The sequence below is a fragment of the Tyto alba genome, unplaced genomic scaffold (assembly GCF_018691265.1).
Source record: "Tyto alba isolate M040663 unplaced genomic scaffold, T.alba_DEE_v4.0 Super-Scaffold_6, whole genome shotgun sequence".
Taxonomy (NCBI): Eukaryota; Metazoa; Chordata; class Aves; order Strigiformes; family Tytonidae; genus Tyto; species Tyto alba.
The window spans coordinates 27,398,772-27,409,463 of NW_024881327.1; the positions used below are offsets into that span (position 1 = coordinate 27,398,772).

The 10,692-nt window shown below is 36.4% G+C and overlaps 1 protein-coding gene across 3 annotated transcripts in view; it reads left to right on the plus strand.

Annotated features, from left to right (window-relative positions):
- Positions 1-10,692, plus strand: part of CORIN (corin, serine peptidase) — a 164,327-nt gene that overhangs the window by 116,289 nt on the left and 37,346 nt on the right. For all 3 annotated transcript variants that reach the window (XM_042807702.1, XM_032998954.2, XM_042807703.1), the window contains exons 11-13: positions 2,074-2,305; positions 8,601-8,746; positions 10,423-10,530. In XM_042807702.1, the coding sequence (XP_042663636.1) occupies positions 2,074-2,305; positions 8,601-8,746; positions 10,423-10,530 (486 nt within the window). The remainder of the gene's footprint in view (positions 1-2,073; positions 2,306-8,600; positions 8,747-10,422; positions 10,531-10,692) is intronic.

Genomic DNA, 10,692 nt, shown 5'->3' on the forward strand with positions numbered 1-10,692 from the left:
AGCAACATACTGTTCCAGCACAGGCTTCCCTCAGAGTGCTGTCCTTCTTTGGGCTTAGTCACCTGTTCCAGTGTAGGGTCATCCATGGGCTGCAGGTGGGCATCTGCTCCACTGTGGACCTCCATGGGCTGCAGAGGACAGCCTGCCCTCTCACCACGGCCTGCATGGGACTCTGCTCAGGTGCACCTCCTTCCTGCCTCTTCCTTTCTTCAGCTGACCTTAGTGTTTGCAGAGGTATTTCCCTCACAACTCTTCCTCCTCTTGGGTTCCCCTTCCTAAATACGTTACCACAGAGATGCAGCCACTGCCACTAATTGGCTCGGCCTTGGCCAGAAGAAAGTCTGACTTGGAGCCGGGGGAGCTTCTAGAAGCTTCTTGCAGTGGGCCACCTCTCTAGCCCCTTCTCCACCACCAAAACCCCACCACACACAAACCCAACACAACACATCAAGAAAATATGCTTACTGGGGAAAAATCAAAGGACAAAAACAAACTGATCTAGGCATCAGGGGCTGAAGTGTGGGAGGACAGGGGAGAGTTCATCATGAAAAAAAAGGAAATGGCAGTAATGTGACGAGGATTGTTGAAGTCTTTGAACCTCATATACCCCAAAGCTGGGACTAAGTGGCTTGAGACAACAAAATAGCTCAGTATTGGCAGTATGTAAGGATTTAGCAAAGAGGAAAAGCTTTGTGATCCTCAGATTAGAGGTAAATACTAAAAGAGGTTATAACAGGGAATGCCAGTCCAAGAAAGACAGGCCAGTTCTGCTGAATAACTGACTGTTGGATCTTTCAAATTCCTCTCAAAGATCTAGCTATAGGATCACAGAGTTGCCATACTGTGCTGTCAGCTGACAATAGCAACTAGCTCATGGAGAATATTAATCATGTTGTTACGTTTGCCTCCAGAATAAGGAAAGTTATGCAGTCTTTTGATAACAAACTACCTTTGAATAGTACACTTTTTCATGGAAAATTTTCTCATAATTAAAAAGTAAATAAAATGAAATAATTTCACGTTGGCCTGAGTGATAAATAAAAAGGTAAAATTCAGTCTGAATTGAAGTGAAATTCTGTCTGTTGTTTTCTGTTTTGGTGGAAAACTGAAAAATAAATATTTCTGACTACCAATTTGGGAAGAAATACAAAAGCTGTACAATTTCTAAAATACCCTCTCAGTTCAATTTGTTTTGTAATAAACCCCCTAAATGCTGGATGATTTTTGCATATAGCTATAATCTGTGTAATCATATGGACTTGCAGCTGTTGCATTTAATTTGCTCTTTCTTATCATTCTTTTTACTATCAATTATGTCTTGTGTGAATTAAACTATTAGCATGTAGACTGTTTCTTACTCAGTATTTGTGCAATATATAACCTAATTGTCCCCATTCTTCCTTCAGATCTTGGGATGCAAAAATTAAAATAAAATAAAAATCCTGCCTTCACTTTTTTATATAGAGAAATTGTGCAGTCTCTGTCATTAGAGATTTTTCAAGACCCAACTGAATAAAGCCTTGAGAAACCTCATCAGTCCTCAGAGCTGACCAAGCTTTGAGCAGGACGTTGGACTAGAGACCTCCTGAGATCCTTTCCAACCCAAAGTATCCTATGATCCCAGTCATCTTAATTTTGACAATTCCCCTGCCAGTATGAGGTGTGTTATGGTAGCATAGTGTACCAGTAGGAAGTGTGTTGCTGTATGGTGTAGGAGCTCTTGAAAATTATGAGAAACTATTTGAAAAGAATAAATCTGCTTTTAAAGAATGGTTTATTGTACTGTGTTAAAGTTAAGATGTTACTCAGGAAGTTAGTGCATATTGGTAGAGGAATATAAGTCTCTGAATAGGTTATTAGGTAGGCAGAGGTCAAACCCACCTTTCTTTACTGGCATGAATAGGGTCATATGGGGTCTTGAGCTCTGAACCTTGTAGTTTCTTAAGCCTGAGAGGAAATCCCCTAATGGATAAATTTGGTAAATACTTACATAATTATTTTTTCTGTATTTCATTTAATTTCACACCATTTGTGTTTCTTTTTTTTTGTTTGTTTGTTTTCTTTCTGTAAAAGGTCAGTGTGAACCAATTACTCTGGAACTCTGTATGAACTTGCCTTACAACTATACTTATTACCCCAACTACCTGGGCCACAGGACACAGAAGGAAGCCTCTATCAGCTGGGAGTCTTCTCTTTTCCCAGCCTTGGTTCAGACCAACTGCTACAAGTACCTTATGTTTTTTGCCTGTACAATCTTAGTACCAAAATGTGACCCCCATACAAATCAACGGATCCCACCTTGCAGGTACTATACTACATTTAATTCTTTACTGACATTGTCTGTCATATTAGTCTTTCCCAATTTTCTGTTTCCATTGAAAATGCCAAAAATTTTGTTTTGGAATTCTATAGCAGAAGGTAAAGACTCATATCTTAGAAGATCATTAAATGCAGTTCATTATACATGTGTGATTAGTATTTGAAGTATTCAAAACAAGGAGAGGAATAGCAGTTCAATAATTTTCAAAATGTATGAATAGAATAGAATAGAATAGAATAGAATAGAATAGAATAGAATAGAATAGAATAGAATAGAATAGAATAGAATAGAATAGAATAGAATAGAATAGAATAGAATAGAATAGAATAGAATAGAATAGAATAGAATAGAATAGAATATTTTGGTTGGAAGGGACCTACAACAATCATCTAGTTCAACTGCCTGACCAATTCAGGGCTGACCAAGTTAAAGCATGTTATTAAGGGCCTCTTAAACACTGACAGGCTAGGGGTATTGACCACCTCTCTAGGAAGTCTGTTCCAGTGTTTGACCACCCTCTCTGTAAAGAAATACTTCTTATGTCCAGTCTAAACCTCCCCTGACACAGCTTTGAACCATTCCCATGTGTCCTATCACTGGATACCAGGGAGAAGAAATCAGCACCTACCTTTCCACTTCATCTCCTCAAGAAGCTGTAAAGAGCAATGAGGTTGCCCTTCAGCCTCCTTTTCTCCAAACTAGACAAGTCCAAAGTCCTTACCTGCCCCTCACAGGACATGCCTTCCAGACCTTTCACCAGCTTTGCTGCCCTCCTCTGGATGCATTCGAGGACTTTCACATCCTTCTTAAATTGTGAGGCCCAGAACTGCACAGAGTACTCAAGGTGAGGCTGTACCAAAGCTGAACACAGAGGATAATCACCTATTTTGATCAGCTGTTTATGCTGTGTTTGATGCACCCCAGGGTATGATTTGCCCTCTTGGCTGCCTGGGCACACTGCTGACTCTTTGACCCTGCTGTTGACCAGCATCCCCAGCGACTCCTCTCCCAGTTTATACTTGTGCCCTGTGTTACTCCATCCTAAGTGCAGGACCTGGCATTTAGACTTGTTAAATTTCAACCCATTATAGCCCAATGCTCCAATCTATGTGGACCCCTCTGCAAGGCCCCTTGTTCCTCAAGAGAGTCAACAGCACCTCCCAGTTTGGTATTCTTGGCAAACTTGCTAATGTTGCATTCAACTCCTGTATCCAGACCATTGATAAATATATTGAACACAACTAGCCCTAGAATTGAGCCCTAAGGAGCACTGCTGGTGACCAGTCACCAGCCAGGTGTAGCTCCATTCACTACAAGCCTTTGATCCCTGCCCTTCAGCCAGTTCTTCAAGCAGAACACCATGAACCCGCTCATTCCACAGTTATCCAGAGGACGCTGTGAGCTTTGTATGAAGCATTTTCTATTTCTGTGTGCTTGATTAGAATTGTAGCACTATAAAGGGTATTTAAACATAGAATCAATTAATTTGGAACATTAGCATTTGTAATAGTTCCTGGCATTAGTATATCACTTTTCTATGCAGAGCCCTATCCAAATAATATTAACAAAACCCAAGATTTTAATGCATACTTACCTTTCTAAATTAAAGGAATGCCACGTCATTCTGAATTATAGACTAATTTACGCTTTCTACTTGTCAGATTAATTTTACCGCCATCCTTATCAATTAATGTCTCTGTACTTTGCAGGATTATGCCCGTATCTGTTCAAAAGACCTATGTTCTGTAAATCTTATGGCTTTGGTGGCAACAGTTGTTGCAGGTTAGGAAAGCTAATAAACCTGAGCAGCAGGCAGGGCTTTTTGAGCTACTGACTGCTAGAGCCTCTCATGCTGTATTTCTGTCTCTCTTATTGGGCCTACCTTGACAGAATTGATCAATTAACATCATCTGTATTGAAAGAAAAATGCATTGAAAAATACAACTCATGCCCTAAGATTTCCTACCACGTGACATTGTTGACAAATAGATAACATTTCTTTGTCTAGTGATGTGCTTTTTAGTGCAGGTTAAAAGTGAGTCACAGGGAATTTTAATAAAACATTGCTTAATTCTCACATAGGGACCTAGCAGAAAAGTTAGAATATTGCATGTGGGATAGCTATGAAGTTATGGAGTGATTTGTGCAAGCTCTGTTTCAGGCTTGCTTGTTTGAAAATGAAGTGTTTTGTTTTGTTTTAATTTTTTGTTTTGTTTTGTTTTGGGTTTTTTTTGTGTGTTTGTTTGTTTTTTTTTTTTTAAGAAAGTATAATAAATAAAAATTGGGATAACTTATTCTAACGTAGAGGGACAAAAGTTAAATTATAGGCTCTTTGCTTCAGCAACTACATACCTACTTAACAGATTTTAGGAAGTATGACAACACAGTTGAATAGTCTTCAAATTTAAGGTACTAAACAGACAAAGAGGAACTCATAGAAACTATAGAATAATTTACTTTGAAGGGGACCTTTGGAAGTCATCTGGTCCAATGTCCTGCTCAAAGCAGGGTAACTCACATTTAGATCAGATTGAATACCAAATGTAAAATTTTAAATCCTAGGATTCTAAACTCTACTTTAAAAACTGTCTTCAGGTTTTGCTCTTAGGTTAGATCACAAGAAGAGAGTGATTTTATCAGGAAGAGACACCTTGGAAGGTCCCACCGAGATCTGTAGTATTTGTTTTACAATAACATTTAGGAAGAATTTCAGACATAGATATAATGTAAAAATGTTTTAGAAATGAAAACACATATAGTCTCACACCAATAAACTCTTCAGTTGATAAATGTAGGGCAGAAAAAAAAAATATATATGACATATCAGTATAAATAGAAATCTACCTAACTACAGTTTGAAGCTCCTAGAAGGCAGAATTTTGTATTCTGAGCACAGAAACTGTATTCTGAGAATCTACTGCTGCCTTTGCAAAATAACTGCCCTCTTGTTCAAAGATATCAGTGGTTAGTTGACAGACTATATCTATTACTCGTCTTTTCCTGTAAATGTGAATTGGAGTTCAATTAATGTAGTTTTTCAGTGTTAAGCTTTTCAAGTAAAAGTGCACTTTCCAACCATGAATTGGAAATTCATGTTATAATTCAGCATCTATTACAAAATATACTTATCAGAGACAAGTTAGTTTTTTGAATACTGGCACATTCTAGGTGGTATAACTAAATTATTTTAATTCTATTCCCTTTGTATAAAACATCTGTCCCTGTTTTGCAAGGCTTTTAATTGTCTTTGTGTTATTAGTTTGACTGTCATACTTTTTTTTTTTTTAACTATAATGATCTTCAAAGGAACAGAAGAGGTTTTTTTGAAAGAACTGAACTTGATGTTATTGAGGCCATTCATTGATCTATCAAGTATGTTTTCAAGTGCTGAACAGTATTCTTTATCTCTGATAAGGCATTGGTAATATTAGACCAGGTCTGGTGAAATAATCTTTGAAGCTAACTGTGTGCTGGGTTCCCACTTAGGACAAATGGAGTTCCAAGAACATATGAAATAAGTTCAGAAATGTATGTTTCCTTATAATTACAAACTGTCTTTGCTATGAATTGATTCTGCAATGTGCTAAGCAGCTTCTAGAGATTCTGGGTCTCACAACATTCCAATAAATGTATCAGCATCCCTTATTCTTGGGCCAGTAATTGCCTTCCTAGTTATGTTAGCCTATAATGACATGGACATTATATGATCTGTGTATTTAAGTAGTCTCCAGCTGATTTTGGTGTTGTTCCAAAACTGTGACAGATGTGTATGAAGAATAATCATGGTCAAATCTCATGCCTTTATGTGTTGACATCAGTCTAGTCATCTCATTACTGCATTTAAATTGGGATTAATTTAAATTTAAATTAATTAATTTAATAAATTTGGGATTAATTTTAGTTAACTGCTAAATATGCTTTATATTCTTTAAAAACTAGTAGATTGAATTCCATTGCAGAAAATTATGCATTTCTATGCTACATTTTTTTTTTTAACCTTATATTTCTTTCTCCTACCAAGAAGGGGGAGATTTGTCTGCTTTGTGATGTGTACTCTTGTTAACTGTTAACTTGTTAGATAGATTCATAGGCAGTACCACAGATGAGATTTGAGTGAGAAGTAAGTAAAGAAGTCTGAGACCAAGGTATTCTGATACCCCCTCCATGAGACTTGGTATGGCAATGTGGGAAGGATTTTTTAAAAATGGAAATACCAGTTGTTCTTCCAATTTTCCTAGCAGTATTGCAATAGGCTTCCATATGTGCTGTGATGGGCACTACTTTGAAGATCATCTATATTTTAATTCTTTCACCACAGACTGACAACTAAATAACTTGCAATAGCTTTTGAAAAGGGTCAGCTTTGGCCAAAGATTTGAGTGTGCAGAGAACACAGGACAGAAATGGTTTAGATGTGTCAGCTAACAGAATCAAATTTTTAAAATGTATTCATCATATTATTGTTGTTGGTTTTGGTTTTTTTTTTTTTTCACTGGTAAGTAAAAATTTCGGCATTCAGAAAGCTGAGGTTATAAGGGGGTATGAGTCATCTTTTTTGATATTGTGGAGGAGCTAAAAGGAAAGTCATCTCAATTGTGAATCATTTGGTGTGAAAAAAACATTGACTCTTCTTCATGCAATCCCCCAAACAAAATTAAATTTGAGAAGATTAATAATGTATTGTTTTCTCAACAGAGCATAAAATAGTTGATCCTAAAGGGATCTATTTGCTTGGTTTTGGTCACTCCATTTCTTGAAGCTTATTGCAGGAAAATAAATGGTCCATTGGTCAAAAGATCAAAGGAAAATTAGTGGGATAAAATGCCTTCCATGAAAGGAGTGTCTGTTTCTAGAAGAAAGATCTGGAAAAAATAATCAAATTAAATAAAAGGCAAGTTAAAAGTGACATGGAGGAAACTGAAAAAAACTAGAAATGGGTGGGATCCCACTGTTGAATATTTTTCAACCTATAAGAATAAAGGAGAATTTTCTTTGAAATGATAGGAGAAAGTCCAAATGATTATAGGTTTAGAAAATATGATCTAAAAAGTACAAATAAATGAGTTTCTGAGTCTATAAACAGAAGACTTGGAGAGACATCATAGCTTTCAAATAGGTAACAGTGAGCTTGTGTGAGAAAATAAATAAATTGTTCATCATGTTCTCTGAGGTTAAACCATGAAGCATGGACTTAAAGTACATCAGGAGAGCTATAGGTCAGTTATAAGGAAAATAATAGATATCTGTAAATGAGAATGAGTGATAAGGAAGTATTATGAAATCTTTCTAACTGAAGAGTTTTTAAAAACAGCTTAGTCAAGTATCTGTTAAGCATGATGCATGTTTCTATTTGGAGGAAGAGATGAAAAGGATGTTGAGTTTCCTAATCCCATACTGCCCAGTTAATATTAAAAAAAAAAAAATAAAAAGAGAGGCAGTTGAAACAAAAAGGAATTCAAAGTACCACAGATACAAGACAAGACTATTGTATTGAACAGCACATCAGGTATGATTTCAGGCAAAAGTAGTTGCTAAGTGTTTAGAATAATGCTTAAAGTAGTAGGGAATTTTTCTATTATGCATTTTCTCTTTGTAACTTTGAAGCATTTGACACTGGGTATTTTGAGAGACTTGATATTAATCTAGATGGACTGAACTAATTTTGTGTGGTGAGTCCTCTCTTTCTATGGTAAAAAAAAAAAAAAAAAGCATCAGGATGACTATATTGGTGCATTTTTCTAGGTGTGATACAAGCTTCTTTTTCTCCAACTGACAACACCCTCAAGACAAAGTTGATCTATGCTTTGATTTTTCCCCAAACTTTTAATTTTATTGAACACCCTGGGAAGTTATTTGCTCTTTTGTTTGCAGGTTTAAATATTTTGTCCTTCTGAAACCATATAGTTTCCGAGGTAGCATCATCAGAAGAGGTAGTATTTACTGGTACAAAATGTATTTGCCTTTTTTTCCTGAAGGAAGGCAGTTCACATTAAAAAGGTTCTCTGCCATACTTTACAGGGAAGAGGATGTTTGTAAGTAATTATATTTGGCTATTATGTTATAACTCAGGTAATAGTCTTCATACATTAACTTAAAGAAATTTTTCAACAATAGCAACATATCTTTTTATATATATTTTTTTTAATGTATATAAATCTGATTAACTAATCTTTCCTTGATATTTGTCTTTAACTTTGTCTAGGATTATTAACTTCCAATAACTGGGAATTTCTAAGACTTTTACTCAGTTACTTTACACAATTCTACTTTGTCTCCTCAGGACATTATGTGTACAGTCTAAGGAACGCTGTGAGTCTGTGCTTGGGATTGTAGGTCTGCAGTGGCCAGAAGACACCGACTGCACTCAGTTTCCAGATGAGAACTCAGACAACCAAACCTGTCTAACACCAGATGAGGATGTAGAAGGTAACTCCTATTAATACATCTAAGAGGAAATTAAAGATTTCTTTAGGTTTCCAAAGTCACAGATTTTTTTTTCCTGTATCTCCTATTTAAACTATAATATTTAAGGTATGGAAATTATTCCAAACTCAGTTTCAAGGAATTTGGATACTTACAGTTAGCAGATAAGAAGAAGTTCTCATAAGAAATTTATTCAAAGGAAGGATCAATTACCCTCAATCTGTGAAAGTCAGTGTTTGACATTTGTTGCTAACACCACACCTTCTTCTTGTTTGTGCTTATACTTCAGTTTTTTACCTAATTAGATGATATAATAATGCTTTTGTAACCAGGAGGCAGATTCTTGGCAATCTTAAAAAAGCTGAGCCCCATGACATCTCTGAGAAAAATATTGTAATGTTAGTGTCATTGCCAGCTATTTTTTGTTCTTGGTTTTTGTTAGGGGAAACCTTTGTAGAGAGTTGTGCCAAACCAGCTTCATTAGCAACTGACAAATTTAAATTTTTGAGTTTAGACATAATACTAATCATTGTGGGTATGAACATGAAGAAAAAGAATTAAATTGCCTTAAATGCTTTTAGATATTCTTTGTATGCATGAAGAGGGAAGCTGTGCAGCTTTTCCTTCTGCAGTGGTTATCAGATGTGAGATCTGTGAGGATTCAGACATGCCTTTTCTTTTTCTTATCAAAATGACAGGAAAGTAGCTGGGAAAACATTGAGATGATGTGTGCTACAGTGCCTGCAATATGCTGATGGTGTTCAGTTCTCACTCTTCTCCTCCCCCTCACCTACATGGTGATGACGGCCTTTCCACAGCCTTGGTCTTCCTCAGAGGAAGCAATAGGCAAAAGCTAGTTACACTGCAGTTCTTTTAGTGAAGCTGTATTGCTGTGAATATAGTGAAGGAATCATGAAAAACCAGTGAAGCATATATAGCAGTTAGTACTATTTCTTCAAGCAAAGTCCACGTGCACATCTATCACTGTGAGGATTTTATAAAGATCTCTAATACCATGGTAATGAAATCCTCTGTCGTGGGACTCTTGAGAGACAAGGAAATAATTACCCTCTGCAGCAGTGGACTGATGGAAAGGAAGTAGCCATTATTACACAGCATTGTGTAGGAAAGGAAAAGTAAGACTTTGACACAACAAGGTGAGTTAAAGAAAAATAACATGATTTAATTTTCTCAGGTATTAAATGTCTTTTAACCTTCCTCCCTGTGTAATTGGATCATTTGGCATTGAAATGTAACATAGAATGGTTATATTTTAAATATACTACTGCATAATTTTTAATCCTGGGGTTCTCTCATACTCATTTCAACACATCAGATGATCTATTTCTGCTTCACACAATACCACAACAGTGAGAAAAATAACTAGAAAATCCATGCCCACAATCTAAACATTGTATGCCAATTATTTGGCAAAGCTTTAAAATGTGACACATCATAGCATGTGAGGGAGAGCTCTGGAAAACATTTCTCCACCCCATTCACAGTGCAATTGTGAAGTCTTGCCTGTTTCATAGTTCCGTTCTAGTATCACGCAAGCTTTCTATTCTTGTCATTTACCCTTCCAAAACAAGCACAGTGATAAATAAGTAAGTACCCATGTGATGATTAATCTTGCAGCTTATGGAGTCTTGTTTCTCCCTGTTCCTTGTCATTGGCAGAATGCTCGCCCAGTCACTTCAAGTGCCGTTCTGGGAGGTGTGTCCTGGCATCCAGAAGATGTGATGGTCAAGCTGACTGTGAGGATGATAGTGATGAGGACGGTTGTGGTAAATGAATTTGATGAGTTGGATCTTTTGAATGGAGAGTAGCTGAAGCATTAGAAAATGAGTTTTGTTTTTCCTGCATTTATTTGAACCATAACATTACAGTTCAGAGAATATGGCCCTTTTTCTGTAAGAAAAATATATTTGAAAGTGGGTTTTTCTTAA